Here is a 23,608-nt window from a genome sequence, read left to right on the forward strand (position 1 = left end):
ATGGTTTAATTTATTTATTCAAGAGATATATCCAAAGGAAGGAAATTGGAAAGGAAGATAAGATGCTCAGTATCTCTCAGGATATTCAGAGTCATAATGATAAATATTAAAGGCTAAATGAGCAAACTATGATCCATCAGTTTTTGAAATATAGAAAACTTGAAGTTCTACCTTGAACTCCTTCCCGCAGAACAACAAGATAATTTTGAGTACATGCTTGTTCTCATGTCTGTGTGCTGGAAAGTCCGGAAGAAGTTGTCTAGAATAGGCATCCATATTGTTCTTGGTTTGGTGGGGTAAATGTGTCAAATAAGCATGCTTTGCATTTCTGCTTGATGAAGCGAGAAATGCATATCTTTTCACGTTCCTTTTGTTTGCTTGGGTTTATTCTGCTGGCCTTGCATTAGCCAAGGAACAAATACCTACTCCGACATGTGGAGATTATAGAGGCCTGCGTTTACAAAGAGTCAGGCTTGTAAAGCCACATGGTACCTCACAGTGCTTCCTTGACTTATCAGTGTATGTCCACAAGTAGCATGGTATGAGCACTGGTTCTTGTCATGGCCTGTGGGCTGAGAGGCGGTACTATGCCAGCACAGCAGTACAGCATCAGTCCAGTCAGTCCAACCTGCAGTATGCATCTTCTCACTTTTCTTTACAAGGTTGCAGAGTAAAAGGAGCTTGGCATTATCTTACAGTTCACTCACGTGACAAGGTAACTGTGTCTTGGAAAAATTATAGTTATTGGGGAAGGAATATGATAGTATGTTCTCCCATAAATGCTTACAATCACAGGTAGCTGAACTAAAAGGACTAGTCTAATCCAGGCAAATCTTTTTCATATCTCAAGTGATTGTCAGAGGATGAAACATGGTTCAGAAATTAGACATCACTAGACCCCCCTCATCCACCACAGTAGGAAACCCACGAATCTACAGAAAGAAATGTTTTGAGGAGAACATCTGTCTCCTAGCTGACCTGAAACTATTGCCATGTCCATGAGGATTCATATTCCTGAAACTAAGAATTAAACCTACAGTTGTGGGCAGCCGTATGGGTTGTGATGCATAGCTGCTTCTGAGTGTACCCACCTGGCAAGAGCCTTCGTATGCAAGCCAAATCACAGTTATACCTGCAACTTCTCCTGTCTCTCCCTTACTCCATGAGCATGCTGAAGTCACTGAGGTGAGTTATGCCAATGCAATCAGGTCTGTCAACAAACTAAACTTGTTGTAATGAGTCGTATCTCAACTGATTGCTTTGACAATGAGCATTGCGGTTCATGTATCTCATAAAAAAAACTTTACAAAGTTCTATTCTTAGCACATTTCTGTGGAGGTTTTCTCATGTTGGGATCAAGCTTATGCTTTCTTTGGTTGCCCACTTTGCTGATGACATTCCTACTGTTTCATTGCATGGATTCACTCATAAAATGCAAGAACTCTTGGCACAGGCTTCAGAGGGTTGCTGCTGAAGAAGACATCATTATGCTTATGCTGGGCTGTAGGGTCAAGCATGTGACAGGGTGATTGGTGGTGGCAGTGGAGGTCTATGTCGCTTGATCCCACCAGGGTCTTTTGGTCTTTTCTTGCTGACTCCACTCATTCCTGACTGCACATGCTGTGTTCACACGGGAAGGATGTGCAATTGCCTTGCAAAACCAGAGAGAAGTGTCTCTGGCAGCAGGGCCCGAAAATGTAGTAAGAAAATTACTCTAAAAGAACAAATGATAAGGGAAGTGATAAAAGAAGTGCGAGAGTGAGGAACAAGGTTGGTGGATGAAAAAGGCAGGAGAGAGGCTGAGTGCACAAAACAGCACCTGGGAGGGGTACACAGAAATGCTACTGGCATTACAGCTTTTTAGCAACTTTCTCGGTGTACAAGTGACTGGGAGTTGAGCAGTACTTTATATTTTTAAGATATTGCTGAAATCCTCAAGTATGTATGTGGATTTTTTAAAAGGATTATTTGCTTCTTTTTCCCTTTCAAAATATTTGCAGTCTTCATTCTTATCTTCTGTGGGTTTAGTGGAAAAGTTCTTGGATGATTCACAGATTTTAAGAACAGAAGGAGCTGTTATGTTCCAGCTAATTTGAGTCCCTTCTTATCATTAGCCACAAGCATTACCCAGTAATCCCTGCAGCAAGCTTCTGGTTCAACTGGAGCATGAATTTAGAAAGACATCCAGGCTTTAAAATGAGATGTTAAAAACTGTAAAATTCACAAGCCTTTAGATCAGCTTGTTTTAATTGTTAATTACTTCACATATATATAATATGAATTTCTTTAACTACAGTTTCCAGTCTCTGCCATCTCACTATACCATTTTCTGCTAAACTAGTAAGTCCTGTACCATCTGAAATGACACCTCCATTCATTCAAGAGGTTGGAAGTCATTTAAAAACTTATGCTTCTCTTGAACAAATTAAATAAATAAAACTTTTTTGCACGTTAAGGTTTATTTAAAATTTTGCTCTCTAATAATTTTTTTTTTATTATTTTTAATAGCTTTCCAAAGTTTTGTTTTTCTTTTTTTCTTGGTGGTCAGGAATTAAGAAAGCATTTCGGTAACTGTTTCTGTTATGTGATATAGAGAAGTAACAGCACTACTTTGTAGTCAAATAGAGAAAGTATGTAAATCGAGCACTATTTTATTAGTTAAATGGAGTGACAAACTATTGAACTTCTGAGAGAAAAATGAACTTGGAACTTAGTAGATGTAATGAAATAACAGAGTATTTGAAATACATTTTCTTGCCATCAATCATAAACTTACAGAATTTTCTTTGGCCTATATTCTTAGTAAATTAAGATAGAATTCTTTTGTATGCACAAAAATAGCAATCATTTTAGATAAGAGTGCCAACAAAACCTCCAGAAAATGCGGGATCTTGATTTTTATATATATGTATATGTCGGTACCTTCATATACATATCGTTGGAGGTCATCTTCGAAAAACTGTTGAAACTTTCAGCTCACACAAAGCCAAATGATGTTATTCAATTCTCCTCATGGAGCAGTCTAGACAAATAGGCGTCAGAAAGTTAGTGCCCTAAACCGTTGTGCCATCTGGTTCCCAATTGCTACTCAAATTAATGATAATGGATCTCTAATGGATCCATGCCAGTTTACTTCAGCTTGAGATATGAGCCAAGAAACTGATAATATTTCATAAATAATACCCCAGGAATAAAACTTGTGTCTTATTTGTAACTGTCTTGAGAACATTTTTCTTTTTAGAGGAAAATGATTTACGTCTAACTAAAGAAAATGAGGTTATGGCTTCTGGAAGTGATGATGCTCAGACAGTGCATCCACTGAGATTCCCTCTGAATCTGAGATTTAAACACATACTGCAGCTGGCAGGATTGTGGCCTAGAAACCCAATTTATCTTAGAAACAAAGGCAACATCTTCCTTGGTGTTCAACAAGGGGGAACAAACATGATCTCTGCATTTGTCACTCAGTAAAGACAAGTAAAATTTTTAATTTTAAAAAAGAGGTGAAGAACTTTCACAGAGTGATTTACTTTAAAAGGCTTTCTGTGAAGTGCTCTGCAAAGATGTTCTCTTGCTGTGAAGAAAAAACCGAGGCACGGGACTCTGATGTGAATTTCCAATGTCACACAGGAACAAGTCTCCTGGGGACAAGGCCAGAAACAGAAATTGGGTCTTCCACGGTCCTTTCAGTTGTGTGCAATTGGTGCTTTCATCTAAAATTACATCTATCCTGTTTTCTACCATAAAAACACGTGGCCTGCCCGTATTGCTGAAATTAGATGGGAAAGTGTCAAATCAAGGAGCCTTTCAGAAGTGCCCACACAAGCACTTGAAACGCTTTTTGTAGCATTGTACATTTACTAAGCATGAAAATTACTGATTTTGAAATGCTCCAAGATGTATTTCAAAATGCGGACTAGAAGCTATTTCACCAGCCTTCCTGAGCCCCCCAGAAAACCTGAGTGTCAGAGAATTTTGATTATTCAATAGAAGAGAGATAACCTGCGTAAGAAATCTGTAATGACATTTGAAAGAAACTCAAGCTGTTTATAGAGAATATTTCTAGGGTTTTATAGTGGGTTTGTGGGCTTGGATTTTCTCTCTTGCTTTTAATTATGGGGTTTTTTTCTTTCTAATTTTTTATTTTTTAGTGTGGCTTGCACTGCTATCAGGTTTATCCTGTAAAATTTGCAGGCCAGCACGGTTTTTTAACTCCTTGACAATAAAACTTCCACTATAAATGAAGGGCATTTTCCCGTCATTGGGGTTTTACCAAATGGTAAGAACAGCAGTGGCAACGGGGTTAAGGCTGGCAGCTGTTTGTAAGAAATAACAGTCGTGTTATAGAAGAGTAATGATGTCACTAAAAATGGAAGTATTGGCTCTAGATTTTGTTGAAACCATAATGAAAACAAGAAGAAAGAGGACAGTAATTCGTACTGTGTGCTACGTGTTTGGGCTCAGATCCTAAAAAGACTTGTGTGAACACATCCACATAATATCAAACACGTCAATATCTTGAAATATTTGAGACTGCACATTAAACTCAAATGTGGGTCATAGATTCCTCAAGACAGAGGCTGTATTTGTTTAGATTATCAGTACAATTCCCCAGTAACTTCTAGTGCAAAATAAAGAATTTCTTGTTCCGTTTTCAGAGGCCTTGAATTCAAGTACTGACAACACAGAGTGAACCAGTCCCCTTAAAGTCAGGGGGAGTTTTGCTACTAACTTCAACGGGGCTCAGACCTGAAATCTAAGAAACTTTGATACAAGCATAAATATTTCAGATGTAGAGAGATGTGGAGAAAAACCTGTGTCCTCTGAGAGATTTGTGCAGCAACACACATGCAAAATGGAAGTTCTGTGTGCATATATATTCTCTTTAAAGCACCAAGCGATCCAGAATGCAAGATTAACCTAGCTCTGTTTATCATAGCATAGTTGTGTCTCATTAGCAGTCACAAACTGTTTTATGCAAAACATTGCAGTATTCCCAGCTGAGAAGAGGAATGGTCTGACTGAAGGTAGAAGATGCCCAAAATTTTCAAAATATCCGGGAGATGAAATCATTGCTTTGTTCAAAATGGATGGTGTAAGACAAAACATTACAGCTAGTTTTTGTTCTGCTGCTTGGGAGCATGAGTATGTTTCTTGATAGAGCCTGTTGATTTAATTGATATATCCCTGCTACTGTTGAGCAGCAGTGTGAGACTGGGGGGAATTATCTGCTGCCAGGTGTCTCGAAGGGTATTTTTTTGAACAGCTCAAACAGATGTTATGATAGCTTGATGCAGAAAGTATTAGTGAAACTCTTTGATTTATTATGCAAGAGAGAGATGCAATGATCCCTTCTGGCCTTACATACAGTTTTAAAATAGTTTTTAAAAATAATGGCTTATAAAAAACATTTAAAAAATAGTCTCACAATTACCATAGTTACAGAAATGAAAGCACCAGGCTTTTGAAAAAAAAGAACTAGAAGGTTTGGATTATTGACGCTAGTCAGTTCCTACTTGACTCTATGGATAAAAGGGATCAACATCATTCATTCAATCCTATACAGCTACCTGCCTATTGGCAATTTAATTTTTGGCCCCATGCTTTCAGTGTGGGACCTTGGAGGCTCTTTTCTTTCATAGAACCTGTTAAAGGAGGCAGCATCTTCTGACGGTGTTTCGTTAGCAAGTCTTGGTGAAAAACTGAGAAAAGAAAGATTCCAGCTGTAATAAAGGGGAACATGGACAATATTGTGCCCCTAAACATGTAAAAACAAAAAAAAAAAAAGGGAAAAAGGGAGCTGCCTACTAAGTGTTCTTTTATATTTCGTGCAAGACATAAGCAAAAACTATATTTCCTAGTCTCTAAGGAGGGCCAAAATCTAATCAAAATCTAATGATGCTCATTGCTGTTCTGGCCTTTTCTCAAATAAGGTTTGAAGAAGCAGGAAAACTGTTAGACATCTGAGCTGTGCCACAAGTCTCTCTTAATGCCATTTAAGACCTCAGAAAACAGCATACACTGTTGCTGCCCCAGGGGCAGCAGAGCAAGCTTACACTCTATGTAATAGCAGAGAGGAGCATGAACCTTCAAGCCCAAGGAGACAGCTATAATGTGCTAGTTGTGTATAAAATGGCAAGGATGGGTTGTTCTCATCAGAACATGAGCCTAGATTTCAGTTTTAGCAACCTTTTGGTGAGTGACACTGGTGGTGTAGTTCAATTCTGAGTGCCAGGCTCTTCAGTATGTGTGAGGGAGACACTCAACGTTTCTTTTTTTGATGCCAGAAGGTAGACTAAAAGCTTTTGGGGATAATCAGGGTCAACATGTTAATCTGACAGCCTTCCTCTGTCTCTTCTGAGGAATGACTAGGAGATCTAGGCTGTGGAATGTGAACTAGAGCACCCTGAACTGAGCATCCCCAAGAAAACATGTATGTCAACCTCATTTCATGGAGGAAGTTGTCTCAGCATCTAGGCTAGAACTTAGCCCAAAAGTATACTTCAAATCTTAAAAATTGGCAGTGGTAGAAAATCCATCTCTTCCTGTAGTACATTATTTCAGCTGTTGATTATCCTCAATCACAGGGATCGGAGTTGGCTGCTAGGGTATTATGCCCTGTGGCTCAAAGGAAGTTCTACGATCACATCAAGTAGTTTGTAAGAATCGCAAGTGCTTTTGAATGGCCAGACAGCCAGCAGCTGGAAAACATTGTTAGCAGCTGCAGAACAGCAATGGCCCATGATATTAGCTGCCAGATCCTTTCTAAGTGTTGACTAATTGGCTACTCAAGGTGTTGATGAACAGAATTGGAGACTAAAGCAGATAAGTCCTAACACAAAAGCTGTTCGAATGAAAGGTATGTACTGAGTTGTTGGATGGCAAAGATAAATGGGGTGACATTCAGAGTTCCTGGCTGTTGCTTTTCAATAGAAGAATTTTGTGTGTTACGAATTTGTTCAGAAAATTACCAGACTAAGCATCTGCACCTGAACTGAGGTATGACGTGTTTGGTGAGGTACCTAGCAATGTTTTTGCTTGATATCGTGAATGTAGTGATCCAGCCACAGCAATGACAGAATCCCTGTGTTGTAGGCATCAACCAGCAACAAAAGATACTAAAATCATTTGTTTTAGAGCCTAGTAGCTTTCATGTAACACTTTGCTTTATGACTTAATTATCCATTGTTGTCAAGCTGTCTTTGTACTGTGAGGTTTAAAATGAGTTTGTGAACAGCTGAAACTCATTTAGAATCAAACTCTGCAAGGAACTTTCGTCATTCCTCTAGAAGCTTGTATAAAGCAAAATTGTTTCATACTCCAAAAAAGCCACGTAGGAGCAGGGTCAGTCCACCTACTCCAAATCCACTTTACCATTATGGAAACAGTAACCTATACTACAACCTATACAGTTGTGTTCTTTCTTGTGCTTCATCATCCCCAGATCTATTTTTAACTTCTTTGAGGCGAATCATGTAGATTAGATGTTTTTCTGTGAAGGATGTTTCCTGTGAAGTCTGATATACCAGGCTTTTGTGCACTGCGAGATGAAACTCTCTGATCTTAAGAACGTACCAAGAGTATCTCCTGCCACTGCAGTTTTGAAGGGAAGCAGTTCTAGGATTTCAGCTAATTGCTCTGTCCGTGTTTGAAATGTATTAGAGAGATCCTGCTCACTTGGCTCAAGTCTAGGAAACTGGCACTTTGTTCAAGCTGGTGTAAGATAAAATCCAGCAGTTGTGAACTGAAACCAGACTTTCCCTAAAATTTTTAGTACAAGCTGTAAGAAAGACTAGAAAATACCAAAATCCATTGGTTATGGCAATGCCATAGGTAATTCAGTTACTGTGCTAGCATTTTTGAGTGAGAAGGGCAAGGGCTGCTGTCGTGAAGGATCACAGCTGATCTGAAGAGTGTAAAAGCTATTGGTTACATATTTCAGTTATGTCCAAGTGAAATGCTATGCTACTTTTCCTCCAGAAAGAGTGAAATTTCTGCGAAGGACAATCATTACGTGCTAGCCCCTCTGTCAACCCTGCTTTGTTTCAAGGAGTTGGCATGGAATTTTTACTTCAACTCTCATATGTCAAATTAGCTAGTGAACTGAAGAAACAGAAAAAATTCTAATATAAGTTTAGTTTCTGAATAGCTTGAAAAGGAGTAGTGATGCTGACTATGGTTTGATGGGGAGGATAGAAGGAGTGAGGAATGGAGGGTAAGGAGGAGGAGAAGACAGATGTAGTTTTCAGTTTTGTGCACAGTCCACACATTACATGAAGAAAGATACCTTAACTCAAAAGAGCAGTTTGCCTTATGGTATCAGCAGAGCAAAACAAAATCAGTGTCTTCAGCTGCATAGGTCTCTGATTGTAATGAGAGCCTCTGGGCACTGCACTTCTGTGACAGGCAAGTGATGCTGGTATGGACAGATAACTTGAGCTCCTTCTGCCTTGTGTTATGGAGGAGAGTTTAAGGAATGTCTTGCTAATTTATTTGTGGATTGCTGTGTCACGGGAAGAAAACAGGCTGTGAGTTTGGCATCTCCATGGCTTTTTTCACCCATGGTGACAAAGCCATACTTAGACATCTAATTCCAAGCTCTAAAGTGTACCAGATGGTCTGTGCCCTGGGACTCAGCCCTTGTTTCCATCTTCCAGAGTCAACACAAGCAGCAAGTCTGAGATGGAGAACTTATGTAGCTTTCCCTGCCCCATCTGCAGCAGTACTTTGCTGCTTGAGTGTATTTTTCGTGTGTGTGTATATATATATATATATATATACATTATGCCTGCACATTAGTAGATGGTAATAGCTGCTATGCAGTGATTGATAGTTAACTTTTCTTTTTTTTGGTGTAGGTTTGCACTGCAATTAAAAAATCCACTTCTTTTGGTTTAAGCTGGTGGGTAGCTAAAAAAAAAACCACACAGCCATTTGCTCCCTCCTCCCTCAGTGGGATGGAGGAGAGAATCGGGGGGTGGGAAGTAGAACTCATGGGTTGAGATAACAACAGTTCAATAGGACAGAAAGTGGCGATTATGACATAATAACAAAAGCAGTAGTAACAGTAGTAGTAGTAAAAATAATATAATAGATATACAAAACAAATGATGCATGGCACAATTGCTCACCACCTGCTTTCTGGTGGCCAGCTAGTTCCCAGGCTGCAGTTGCCCCAGCCAGCTTTCCCCAAATATATACTGAGCATGACATCGTATAGTATGGGATTTCCCTTTGGCCAGTTTGAGTCAGTGGGACTAACAATGTCCCCTCCCAGCTTCCTGTACACTCCCACCTACTCACTGGCAAGTCAGTATGAGAAGCTGAAAAGTCCTTGACTCCTTAGCAACAACTAAAACAGCAGTGTATTATCAAAACATAACACTATACCAGCTAATATGAAGAAAATTAACTCTATTCCAGCTGGAACCAGGACACCACTTGAAGGTACTGGTGCAAACAGCAGTTATCAAAATTTGGGCTGGCTCTCTCAAGTCTTTTGATAGCAAAATAGAGCAGGTTGGCTGAAAGCAACTCTAAAGAGCTTAAGAAATCAATTTATCTCTGTATTGGCTATTCCAGATATACATAGTAATGAACTCTTCTTCCTGAATTAACATTGTTGTTCATTATTTGGTGCTGCACTCAGATTGTGGCACCAGTGAATGCCACTGCACCATGTACAAATTTTTCTGGCAATTAAGAGTCAATCAAGTTTGACTCATTCCGGTGTTCAGTCCTTCTTATGATACCCAAGGAGAAAGCTTATGACTGAGATGTTTGTCATCTATTAAAAAGAAAGGGTGTCTTGATTTTACTAAGTCTGGGGGTCTGTTTTCCTCTGCACTTTAAGATACATTAGAAGATAAAAGTTCAAGGGATGTTGCACCATAGAACTTGTTCAGGCAAAAAAAGATGTATTAAAAATGCTTCTAAAACATGCATGGTTTTAAACAAAAAACATTTGGTCACTGGTGGTAAAAAACCCCTATGCACTCAAGTATTTGAGCACAATCATGTAAGGTTAACCAAGCTGATGAAATACAATTAACAAGGAAATAGCAGGGCTAGTGCCTTTATTCACAGTCATATTTTCCCATTCTTTCACTTGTTTGTCTTGGCAAGACTTCTCTGTTAAGATATGAAGCTACCTCTTAATCTTTCTTAAACCGTATCAGTCAGGTCTGCAGATAAAAGCCATCAGTTAGACAGAGAACTATAAAACAGGAAATCTGTAGAAATACTCCTTTGAGTAAAGGTGTCCTTCCTTTCCTTGTATTTGTTCATTCAGGACTGTGATTCATATATTGATGGGTTTATGAGCATTATAGATATATCTATGGGCCTCACGGCCTTTTACTAAAGTCATTGTTACAATGCTCTTCTCTGTTTGAGGAATATAACTATTCCTCTGTAACAGGTAGGCGATGTCACACAGTGTCAAACTACAGGGTTTTCTTAAGGAAGGTATGGCAGAGAGTGGATAAGATCCCAGCACAGCACCTGAGTTGCTGCAATTATCTTTCCTCTTTGTGCTTTTTGTAAAGTTTCTACTCCAAGGGTAGAAGTACATTTTGATTAGGGACCTTTGTGTGCTTTTATGGTAGATGTAGCAGCGATGACAATAGAAACATGGGTGGTTAGCAAATGGTTGGTGCATGCAACCATTAGGAAAAAAGTAAATGCAGTTTCAGAATCTCAAAAAGGAACAACCAGAAAGTATTCACCTGTCAGTCCAAAACTTTACACTTTTCAAAAATTGCAATTGTTAAGGGAACCCTTGAAAAGAAAGAAAGTAAATGATATGTAGAACACCTAAATGACTGACCACATCCGATGGGTACAGAATGAGCTCTTCAAATAATGAGGTTTTATAGATACACAAAACCTAGAGAACTGGGATTTCACCCGCTGTGTACGGTCTATGTTCTGATGTATTCACTTGCAAGTGTATGTAACACAACAGGACAAACAGTAAAAAGTAGACTACTGTATCTACTTGTATAGTGGATACCTGCTTGACAATATACCTTTCAGTCCTATAGAACTAAATCCTGGTATCATGGAATTCAGTGGAATTTTCACCATTTTTTAGAGAGAGAATTTAGCAAACTATTGTCTAAATAAGAATACAACACTGTATTAAAAAGAAAAATTGTAAAAGTCAGTGCTGATAGGTGGCAAGCAGCAAATAGTTCTTAAACAGACAGTTTTAAAAGGAGTGAGGTATCAAATACATAGTAATTCACTTGTTCTTTTCAATATATCAAGTAATGTATGACAGGGAGGGAAATGTAAACACCAAGTTAATTAAATCCTATGATGTTATTGGGCCAGAGAGGATAGTATATTTTAGAGCAGATGGACTGAAATTTGTGAATGATTGGGCAAATTTCAGGTGGTGGGTGGAAGAAAAGGAAAATGAGTTGGAATAAGCATAAACGTTAGACAGTTCACAAAGAGAAAAATTACCGTTATCAAAGAAGAAACAGTGAGATGGGATGGGGGAAATGTTAGGATCATACTTAGCACTTTATAACAGCCTTTTGCCTCTGTGTATCAAAGTATTAAACCTACTATGTTAAGTATTCCCAATCTTGTGGAGAGGACGTCTGAAAAAGTGTTGCTAACTGGTTTTACCCAAAGGAAAAACATAGCTAAGGATGCAAATGACATTCTGGAAATGACAGTGGATCAGCATGAGGGAGATGAGATTAAAACATTGGACTTCTCTTCCTCTCAGACCAATCGAAACTAGCATTTGAGGTCAGACCTGAGGCACAGTCCTGTGATCTGCATTTCATGATGACAATGAACATGATGGGGATCAGCTTGACCAGTGTGGAGCTGCAGGACATGCGTCGAGACTTATTGTGTCTCCCTAGAATGACAGACCAATCACACACAGTGTGGTTTCTGTAAATACAAAGAGCAACTTCGGGAGGCCTGGTAAATAGGAACCGATATTGGAATCCTAGAATCACTAGGTTGGAAAAAACCGCTGGGATCACTGAGTCCAACCATTCCTATCTCCCACTAAACCACGTCCCTGAGTATCTCATCTACCCATCTTTTAAATACCTCCAGGGATGGGGATTCAGCCACCTCCCTGGGCAGCCTCTGCCAGTGCCTGATGACCCTTTCTGTGAATTTTTTTTTCCTGATATCCAGTCTGAACCTCCCGTGATGCAGCTTGAGGCCAGCTGTCCCCTGTCCCTTGGGAGAAGAGGCCAGATCCCTCCTCTCCACAACCTCCTTTCAGGTAGTTGTAGAGAGCAATATGGTCTCCCCTCAGCGTCCTCTTCTCCAGGCTAAACAACCCCAGTTCCCTCAGCTGCTCCTTGTAGACTTGTTCTCCAGCCCCCTCACCAGTTTCATTGCTCTTCTCTGGACATGCTTCAGAGCCTCAACATCCTTCTTGGGGCGAGAGGCCCAGAACTGAACAGGATTCGAGGTGCGGTCTCAGCAGTGCCGAGTACGGGGGCATAATCACCTCCCTGGACCTGCTGGTCACACCGTTTCTGATACAAACCAAGATGTCATTGGCCTGCTTGGCCACCTGGGCACACTGCTGGCTCATGTTCAGTCGCTGTCAATCAACACCCCCACGTCCTTCTCCTCTGTGCATCTTTCTAGACACTCTTCCCCCAGTCTGTAGCTGCACAGGGTTGTTGTGCCCCAAGTGCAGGACCCGGCATTTGGCCTTGTTAAACGTCATGCCATTGGTCTCAGCCCAGTGGTCCAAACCTGTTCAGATCCCATTGCAGAGCCTCCAGCAGATCGACACTTCCTCCCAGCTTAGTGTCATCTGCAAACTTACTTAGGGTGCATTTGATCCCCTCATCCAGGTCATTGATAAAGACATTGAACAGGACTGAACCTAGCACTGAGCCTTGAGGAACCCTACTTGTAACTGGCCTCCAGCTGGAGTTAACTCCATTTACTCTCTGGGCCCGGCCATCCAACCAGTTTACCACCCAGGAGAGTGTGCGCCTGTCCAGGCCAGAGGCTGACAGTTTCCTAAGCAGAATGTTGTGAGAAACTGTGTCAAAGGCTTTATTGAAGTCCAAGAAGTTTACATCCACAGCCTTTCACAAGTCCAGTAGGTGGGTCACTTTCTCATAGAAAACTATCAGGTTAGTTTGGCGGGACCGAGAGGAAAAGCCCTTTTGGCTGAGACCCTGACTCAGTGCCAGATCTATTCTGCAGTGGTGTTCAGCCTGTGTTCTCTTTAGTGCCTTACAGTCACCTTGACCTACAGCACCTACACAGTTGTAACCCTTGGGATTATTACAAAAAATAAGGCTGGGAAGGGTTATGAGAGGAATAATATATTGGAAGTACCTAAGCACTAGTCCTCTGTCTGTCTCACCAAGTCACTTGCTCATCTGTCTTGTTTGGGATCACATGTTTTCCCTCAGCTTCATAAAACTCAGAAATGCTAAAAATAAGACTCTGTTATCATAGATAATCTTACAGCACATGGAAAGGTAAGAGCCTGAAGGAATTAAAGCATTCAAGGGATGAAAAAATCTTTATTTTTAATAATCCAAGAGGCCAGAAGGCTGTAGAGAGGCATCTTTGAATATGTAGAGAGATTATAGCATAATAATGTTACTACCACCTATGAATAATGATGCCATTATATAGAATGTTGGCAGGACTGAAATTAGAATACCGCAGGCAATAATGGGCTGTTCTCTGTGAAAAACAGAACTTGAATTAGGAGGCTGGAGCATACTCAGAGAAAAAAAACTGAAAAGGACAAGAGTCTCAGGGTTAGATTGAGATCATCTATGATGTAATGCGATATATTCTCTTGATAAGCTCCTGCCTGTGAATCCATACGCAGACTCATCTACAGCCTTATGCTGACTTCAGAAATTTCTGTTGTTTCTGATGACCATCGCTGAACATCTGGAAACTGTTTGAAGTTGACTTCTCATTATCTTGCAAATGTCACTCCTTAGATATCTGAGCAATTTTTAGAGTATTTCTTTCTAGGCTTCGTGGCTGCTAAATTCATATAAAGATATTTTACGACCCCTCAAATCAGTAATTGTTTGTTTCATAAAGCTGCCCTGAAGGGTACCTCCTCCTATAGACACATTCACCGGCCTCTATAGGATGTGAAGCTCATGGAGAACATCTTTTCTTAAAGGAAGTGTAGCTGTGAGAGAGATTTCCTTACAATGAGTTTTCCACAGAAAACATGGGCTTCTGAGTGGACTAAATTGCTTTGCTTACCTAAATGTATATTCCAGGAGAGAAAAGGATCAGCAATGAGGGAAATTAAGAAAAAAATATTGCATTTTAGGGACTATATTTGTGCTTAGGTTTACTATATATTAAGGATCTCATTTTATTGCAGGATCGACCACTTCATTCCAACTGCCAAATCTGTTGTGCAATTTGTCCTTGTTATTTTTTTTCTTCCTATTCTCTTCATTTTGAAGTCTTCATCTCTATTTAGTCTAGTCTAAAGTGCCTGAGCAGGCTGCCTTTGGAGTAGATTGTGGTACGCCTGGCCTTGTCATCAGGTTGATCTGATGCCAACTACATTCTCCAGGACTCTAGTCAGTTGCTTCTCTCCTCCTCTCTTGTTTCTGCAACTTCCTAGTGAGGATTTTAATTTCTACACTTGTATTGTTGGGATTTGTCAACAGGTGCCAACTTTTCTTTCCCTGACCTTAAGGTGTATTGGAGCTTAACTGGGAAAGCCTACTGTCTTTTACCCACAGTTTGGTTATCTAGTTAGAGTGGTTGTCTTCTTCCCCTAGTCTACTCTATCAAAACCAAGTTTTTTGACCTTTGGTATAATACGCCCCCCCACAGTGTATTTCTAAGTCCAGAACAGCTGCCAGGGGTGAGTGACTACTCTATCTCCTATGTGTACTAACTGTGGGGCTTTCCTGAATCCTAAACAACCATGCAGACGTCTTACTTAATTAGAAAATACCTAAACCCTGTCTGAGGGAAGTGCATTAGAACTCCAGTGCTGGTTAGGATGTAACAGAGATGTGAAAAACTTGAATCAGCATCTGAAATCTGTGAGCCAGTTGCATCAGTATGCTTCAGGTGCTCCCAAGTATTCTATAGTGCCCTGAGATACTGATGTTGCTGATATTTCCACTGAGATGGGGACAGGGTATCTTAGTGGGTATAATTTACCAAGTGAGGAAGAGGGCTCAGTGCTAGTGTCAGCACTGCCTGTGAGAAGGATCCATGTCAACCTGATGGTAGTTCTGAGATGACCTCTAAAGGGAACAGTATAGGTGCAAAGAAGCTTCCTGTAAATATCAAAAGAGACAAAAGGTCAAATATGAAAGTGGATTACTCTAAAGCAGAAATACCGTCTGCAGTGACATGCACAGATAATTACCGTGCCAGTCAACGAGTTATGGAGAAACTTGTCATGTACTCAACCTAGTTATGGTTGCTGATCTGCAGCATCTTATCACTTAATGATGCAACAAACTAGATTTTCAAAAGATCAGTTACAATAGGTGGTACAGATATTACAAATACTCAGTTTATTTTTATTGAGGCAAAATTGGTTGGAGACATTTACAGAGAGTCAAGACACTTGACAAAACAGATACTGTAATTGGTAAGGAAATCAATGAAAAATTGGATTTCTTAGTATAATAAAATTAAATTATGTGTGATCTTTAATCAAAGGAATACATTTTGGAAACGTTTTATAAAGATGTCAGTAAAAAGGCTGCCATGGTGAAGAATTAATACAATGTTAATTAAGAAGATTGACCCAAGAATTTTGTAGAGAAACTACATGTACTTTCAGAGAACAAAGTTGTCTTAATACATAATTACACTTGATTGTAGTTCTTACAGCGGTTTTAGAGATCTTTTTAATGAAGTCTAAACTGTTGCTTCTCTCCTGTCACAGTCAGCAATGAATAATAAGAAATATGGGCTCATCATAAATAATTTAGGCAGTATTTAGACAGTTCTATTCAGTTCTGATGAAAACAAACTTAGTCTGAGAGAGTATCTTTGGGTTGGTCCAGGAGTCTTGAACAGGGAAGAGTCATGCTTACAAGGGTGTCCTTGAGTTGTACAAGTCTGTTTTCTGTTGCCTTCAATGGGAGTTCTATCTCTATGTGGGTTTTTTGAAATCTTTATTCATAGTTATAAAGTTCTATTCTCCCCCTCCACTCCTCCATTACAAGTCTAGCCTGTTATAGGTGGTTGCACAACTTTTGCTGCTGTAGTGTTCAGGGCTACTCCAGTGGCACCTTCTCCTCGAACCTGCACTGTGTCTCATAGAAAAACATGGATCTCAGCTCAGGGTTTACAGAAGGAGCCTTACAGAAAGAACCTGAAAATGCGGGTGCCTGCTCTTCTTTTCTGCTTTCTTGCCCTTGTCGCCTTACCGTCAGCGTATTTTCTTTGGCTAATGATGTTGTAAAAATGGAAATTCTTCAGTCATCTCTGGATCCTTCAGAGTATAGTAAGCTGAAGAATGGGTGATTTCATTTTGTTTTGCCCATCCAGGGAGAAATAAATGGAACTCAGATATATTAAAACCAGTGCCTTTTCTAGAATTTTAAAAATAATGATTTTTTTAATGAGAAGAAAATCTGATGCTAACTGATTCTGTAGGCTTTTGAGCCATCTAGGTTGTTATAGTTGGATATTTCACCAAATGATAAAGTAAGCAACTTCCGTAGAAGAGAGAAGGAAACTTCTGCAAGCTCTAGTACATATTGTAAGAATATGTTTCAAGTTAAAAGCAAAAAATATGAATCAATCAGAAATGTAACCCTAGCTGTTAAAAAAAAAGGAGAGGATGCCTAATGAAATCTCAGTTAGAATCCTAACATTTTACAATCTTGTGCAAAGTAGTATATAAAGTTAATTGGACCCACTGGGTTTTGCAAGTTAACTTGTCTAAGGGGCTGTTGTTTTCTTTAATGAAAACATCATCCTTCACAATGTCAGAAGAACATATGGGAATGTCTGATCTCACATGCCAGATGTCACATTTTATTACACTTTAAAACCTTGAAAACCATTGTAGTTTCAGAAATTCATACAAATCAAGGGTGATTTGCTTTGTTCAGTGGTGGTTCTTCATCTGTAAAAGGCTGTTGGTACAGAAATGCTGTCAATAATCACAAGCCCGCTGGGAAAATAGTGTCAGAGTGTACACTTATTAATTGAGATTTAAATAATGACATAAAGTGTGATATGTTGACTTGAAAAGATGAAGCAGCTATCTTGATTTTTGCTGTAGAAAATATTTGAAAATCTTCTGCAGGAGTAAATACATATTCTTTGAAAAATAAAATAATGTAATTTGTTGCAGACAGTTTTTTACTGAAAATCATAAATCGAGCTTTGGGGTCCAAAGTGATCTGAAACACTTCGGTAGTCAGTTTTGCTTTCTGCAAGCCTACCATATGAAGAAATGCCTCTGATATAAGTTTAAGGTATACAGTGATTCTTCATCTATCTGTACTATCCTAATGCCCCCAAAAAAAGCAGTCAGGTATCAGGAAGCCACCTTGATACACACAATCACACCACGTTGTCTATCCTGACCAAACCAAGTTAAACTAGAAGAAGAGGAGATAAGAGATGGATACAATCAGGCAGCAGAATTCAGAGAAACAGTGAGAAAGTACTGGGCCAGATAATGACTGAGCTATGGCAAGCACATCGCCAGCCTAGCTACTGTCAACTTCTGGTTTATTGTTTATATCTTAGAGGAAAGAAGAATCTTAAGAAGGAATTTGGAGGGACATAATGAAATAGTTCTGCAGATGTTTACAGAGATTTCCTCCCAGGCATGAAGGGCAGTGTGGGAGGAACACGAAGGCACTTGTTTGAATATTTATCACGTGGGGGTGGACGCTGGTGTTGTGGGTTATCAGAGGCAGGTGATGGCAAGAGAAGATTTACAGCAGCAGAAGAGAGTAAGGAGACTGTTGCAGCCATCAGATGGTTGGTTCCTTGGATTTCTCAGGCTGTATTTGCCATGGCAGTACTGAAATGTAGTTTTAGTAGGACAACTTAAAGAGAACGAGTGTAGGGAGAAGGTTATTTACTTGATTTTATTTTCATTTTGGAGAACTTCATCTGAAACCTATTGAAGTCAATTGCATAAGCTTTTCATAGGGAATCAAAGGAGTTATTCAGCTCTAGCCGAACACATCTAAATGTAGGTGCCTGTGTGTGAGCTAGGTATCAAAGCTTCAGTTATCTCAGCATCTAGTGTCTAGTTGTCTTGGTCTGGATACAAGCACTTCAGGCTACATGTCTAGTGCCACTTCAGTTCTGCTTGGCCTTCAGCTGCCATTCCAGAGGAGCACTGATCTCTAAGGTCCCGTTGAATTGTGTCATAGAGAGCAATTCATCACATCCTGAATCTCTCTTTAGGCTCCATTGACTGTATTGAGTTGGACTGTATCAGGGATTTACTCAGTATGCTTACACAGAGATACCTACACCTTGATGTAAATAACAAAGCTAAATACTGCTGAAGGATATATAATGTCATACTGGTAGATGAAATCCTTCCATTGTATCTATACTTGAGGCAAAGAAACCCAAAGCTTTTTTTTTTTTTTTTTTTTAAAGTATCTCCCAAAAAGCCTGGGGATAAAGCTACAGTGTAATATCAGCACCACAGTTTGATAGTGAAGTACAAGATGCATTAGACTTTTCTAAGGGCACCTGTACCCTTCAGTAAACCATGGTGTTAGATCCAGGTCCAACAGAGGTCTCTGCAAGTCACTATGCAGTTTCTTATGGAAGATAACTTGAGTCTCAGAAGCAGTACAGCTGCCTGTGTACCTGAGACAGTGTCCCTTGGATTAGAGACAGTCCCATGTAAGTGCAGTTGCATTGCCCAGCACTGGAACAAGCTGTTTTGGTGCTTGCTGGGATATTTCTGTACCGCTCTACTGTAGAGTGTAAGTGTTCTTTAAATAGAAAATATGTTCACCAGCTATCTGTAAGATTCTTTTTAATAATTTGCTCTGCTATTTTTCATGATGTATTCTGCTTTGAGGACCCTTCTTTCAGTTTACGAGCTAAGAAATTGTGCCAGAATAACTGAGAGCACTCGTAAGACTGGAAATGAATACATGTGAAAAGAACAACTTATTATTTGAATAAGTTTGCCCGAAGGGGGAATTTCTAAACTTTTAGGAAAAAAATCCATTCTCTTCCTTAATGTTAATTAAGCTGAAGCTGGGGAGATAGGAGAGTGTATCATGATAGTGTGATATATCTGGGGCATAGCTCAAGAAACAAAAAGTCATCGTACCCCCCTTGGCTTGTCTGTCTTTTTACTGCACACTGTGAGGTTTCATTTGCAATAATGAACTACTTTTATGCAAAATTTTTCAGTACTAGCAAACAAAAGGAGGAATATGTTGACGGGAAGTGAAAGCTGCATAATCTCTGCAAAAGTTCTTGACTGAATTGCTGCTTTGTTCATTACTGCTCTGTTTGATTCGGCATCAGGAAAGGTTTTTTTCTTTCACTGACTTGAATGAAAGATCAGTTCCTAACTGATCTCTTCCATCAGGGCATGAGTCACATTTCTTTTAGTTATAAAATATCTGCACAATAAAATGAGATTAAAGAGTGCGTGTTTATGACATTCAATAAAGTTTTCCAGGGAGATCGTGTTATCCTTGGAATGAGTCTTTTCAGGCAGCCTTATGCAGTGGGTTAACACAGTAGCAATATTTCTCCAGCTTTTTCCCCATTTCTCCTTCTCACACTTGGAAACAGTGACTTCTGTCTGTTCTGTGCTGGGCCACATGCAGGCACAGCAGGAGACCCTTGGCTCCTCTGACTGCATTTGCTGTCCAAACAACTGCTCCTTACTCACTCAGAGGAAGACACGGTGGGCAGATAGAAATATTTTGCAAGCCAGATGGGACTAATGGGCCACAAACTGGAGCAATCTGACCAAAACTCATATTTAATTGAAGGTTGTTTCTTGAATTTCTGGCATGGAATTACACACCATGCTGACTGCTTTATGGTGACCAGATCTAGTTTTGCATGTTTCAACTGCTGATCATGTCAGTGATGTTCCGTGGCACTCAGACTTCCCGGGAATTGCTTAGTCCTTTCTGAGATCAGACATACATACATATTTCACTTAGTCCTCAAGTAGGCTTAAGTGCCATAAGTGGCATCCGTACAATATGTGACTACTGTCACATCCCCCATGGTAATTTCTGTGAAAATCACCTTTGCTAGTTTGCTTTTGTGTTTTTGGCTTGTGTTTTTTCCCAAAAAATGTTGGCTTTGAGTCTCTATATTGAAATAAAAGTTAGTGCTGCTTGTGCAAAATGCAAGGAATGTCCCTCAGGCCTGTACTTATGCCCTTCATGCCTTTAAGAGCGACTCTCCAGATTTCACCAGCTAGGCAGGGTCTGATTAGGATAACATATGTATAAGAAGTATGCCAGGAATGACAGTGCACTTCAGTTGGTGGTATTTGTTTTCCAGTATTTTTTTTCCCTACACATATCCCAAAATTAGATTTCTGTTGAGGTATACATCTGTGCAGTCCTGTCAGAATATCCCCTGGACCAGATTTGTAATGACCTGCTTCTCTACATTTCCCCTGTTGTTTATTTAAATAAGGTATGCTTTTTTACCTCCTCAGTCAAATGGTAGTGCAACATTTAGAAGATCTCTTAAAGCTGCTGTGCTAACAATGGTATCATTTCATTAGTGGAGAATAAACTGTTGTTAAGGAAATACGGTATAAAGCGTTAATTAACAGGAAACGTTTAATTAGAAGATACTAAAAATTCTGTTTGTATTATATGCACGTGTCCAGTTAAGTTTTTCTTGGCCCCATTGTGCAAAAGAATTTATCTGTCCTAAGTACGAAGTGTATTTGTTTTTCTAGTATTCCCATTGTGGTGATACTAACACACCTCACATTGAAAAGTTTTGAGATTCTCCAAGAGAACATTTGTAGAATACTGTAGTGACTTCAGAATACAAAGACAGAAATAAGAATAAGTGTATTTAGGTTGCAGATTAATTAGTTATGAATATCAATGAGGAATTTTGATTATTTAACCTGTCTACTGCCAGTACTTCCAATGTTTTCTGGTGGCTGTGACTGGCTCTGTATCTTCTCCCTTTCTGTTCTGATAGGATAGCAAGAGTAAAGAAGGGAATTTATAAGGCAGGGCATAGCTAAGGACCATCCTATATGCCTCCAGGTCCATCAGAAAGTGGATACTTGTCTGTGTTTAGATAAGACACAGTAGAAGAAGGACCCTAGCATATGAGCCATTAAGATGTCGGTGACAGCAGATGTCTAAAATAAATTTCCTAAAAAGGACCATATTGGCCAAAGGCACCCAGACAAGATGTTGTCTTGATTGTTAAGATGCCACAGGTTAGACCACAAAACTAAAAGAAACGAGACCTGACTGAGAACTGAAGTTATGAAGTTATAACTGAAACAAGATCTGACTGAGAACTGAAGTTATGGCTAAGATTCAGCCCTCAAAAGGAAAGAATCAGATGAGGATTAGAATACTTTGTTTGGGAAAAGAGATGTCACGTCTGCCTTTCGTTCAGTGGCTGATGTTATAAAGAAGCTTATGCCCTTTTATTGGATAAATAGTATACCTAGCTTAGGTGCATAGTAGTACAAGTATGTGTACATGTATAAAAATAGTTACGTTGGCAGTTTTGTGTAGACATACGCCAAAGGTTGATGTCAGCTGGCCTAGATGTGAGCAAATACCTAGTCACTGAGCTGCTGAACGCAGTGTTGATCCCACCAAACTTTGCTATATTCACTAGTTACCTAAAATATGATTGTCCATTTAGCCACTCATACACAGAATGGACCTTGACTACATGTGTTGTTCAAATTCTCTTCATAATAGTTTCTAAACGTGAATCTGTTACGTAAGTAAGATATGCAGTTGGTATTCTGTAAGTAAAATAAGAGGTATGTGAGTCTTATTAGAGATATTACAGTCAATAATTTTTGAGCTGTCTATGTATGACCTGCTTCAGACTTTCAGCAGCGTAGGAAATATTTGGAGGTCAAAATCTTGAAGTTACCTAAAAGTCCATTTTTAAATTATTGTCAACTGAATTTCCAACAGTATCTGAAGTTACAAACTTTTCCTCTTCTTCAGATATCCTATATTATTGGGATAGATCCCATTCCCAAGGGTCTGAATCAGAAATAAAGGAGTAGAAAGATGTTAATTTGTTCCTTTTGCTCACTGCAGGATGGATATGCGTTATCTCTTCTTTATTCCCTGGAGGCCTTTGAAAAGCATTATGAGAAGTCATGAAAAATAGATTTTGTATCCCTTTATCCATCTTGGATGTTTCTGATGTTCAAGAAGTGAACCTCCTAGGAAGGGCTAGCCAAAGTCTCTTCCTGCTCATGATTCACCAAGTTGTATTGTTTCCAGTGCACCATTTTCTTCACCCTGTAATACCAGACACAAAGAGCAGTCATAATTTAGTCAGCTCCACTTATCTGATTAATGAATGGCTTGTCTAATTATGGAATGCACCAAGAGATTTCATATAACAGTTTTTCATACCACTTCTATATTGGTTTCTCTCCTCTTAAAGCTTTCTAGGAAAAAAAGTTGTAATATACTGCATCTCGAGACTAATAAAAAATTGAAACAAATTCTTTGTAGGATGTTAATTCCAGACTGCTTTTCTTTTCCCCTCTTCTCTGTTTTTAGCAGTTTTCTATAAAACTGTTCTTCTTGCTTTTTGTGCAGGCTGTATGTGGATGGACCTTTTGGAAGTCCCTTTGAGGAATCCCTGAACTACGAGGTCAGCCTCTGTGTGGCTGGAGGTATTGGAGTTACACCGTTTGCATCAATACTCAACACACTGCTGTAAGTGAGCTTAAATCTTTTGAAGCCATTTGACTCCAATTTACCATAGAATTCTATGTCAGAAAGACTTCTATTAGCTTAACATAAGTGAGTGATTTCTTGGAGAGAGGTAGGGGACTAGTATGTCCCCTGACGAGCATAAATCGCATCACAAGTGGTTTGTAACCCAAAGAATCGTAGAATGATAGAATGTCCTGAGTTGGAAGGGACCTACAAGAATCATTGAATCCAACTCATAGGATGTGCATAGGACAACACCAAAATTCATACCACATGTCTGAGGGCATTGCCCAAATGCTTCTTGAATACTGTCAGGCTTTGCGATGTGATTGCTTCAGTTGAGAATCGTGTCAGAGTTGTACCAGTGTGCCTGAGCTGGGGCAGTGTCGCTGAACTTCATATCCTGCCACCAGCCTAGCCTGTGATTCGTATAGTCTCAGCACTTCAGCTAGACTTGTGCCCCTTGGCCCAGCTGCGATGACGCTGTACAGCTGTCACAGTGTTTCTGCTGGAAATGCAGGGCCAGCTCTCCTGCTCTGTTTCACTTCTGTAAATGAGTAAGCATAAGGTTTTAAAGGAAAAGGATCAGCTTGAATTAAGATAGCATTCAGATATTTAACTCCATCTGAAAAGATTAAGTTTTAGGTATGCCTTTTTCATTGCTTTATTTTTCTCCTGGTTTCTTTGTTGTTTATTTTTAAAATATAACAGGG

At 39.5% G+C, this 23,608-nt stretch overlaps 1 protein-coding gene across 2 annotated transcripts in view; it reads left to right on the forward strand.

The window, feature by feature from the left end:
- NOX4 (NADPH oxidase 4) overlaps positions 1–23,608 on the forward strand; it is a 109,950-nt gene that overhangs the window by 74,413 nt on the left and 11,929 nt on the right. For both annotated transcript variants that reach the window (XM_009566391.2, XM_054087222.1), the window contains one exon: positions 22,776–22,895. In XM_009566391.2, coding sequence (XP_009564686.2) covers positions 22,776–22,895 — 120 coding nt within the window. The remainder of the gene's footprint in view (positions 1–22,775; positions 22,896–23,608) is intronic.

Source organism: Cuculus canorus, chromosome 1, assembly GCF_017976375.1.
Source record: "Cuculus canorus isolate bCucCan1 chromosome 1, bCucCan1.pri, whole genome shotgun sequence".
Taxonomy (NCBI): domain Eukaryota; kingdom Metazoa; phylum Chordata; class Aves; order Cuculiformes; family Cuculidae; genus Cuculus; species Cuculus canorus.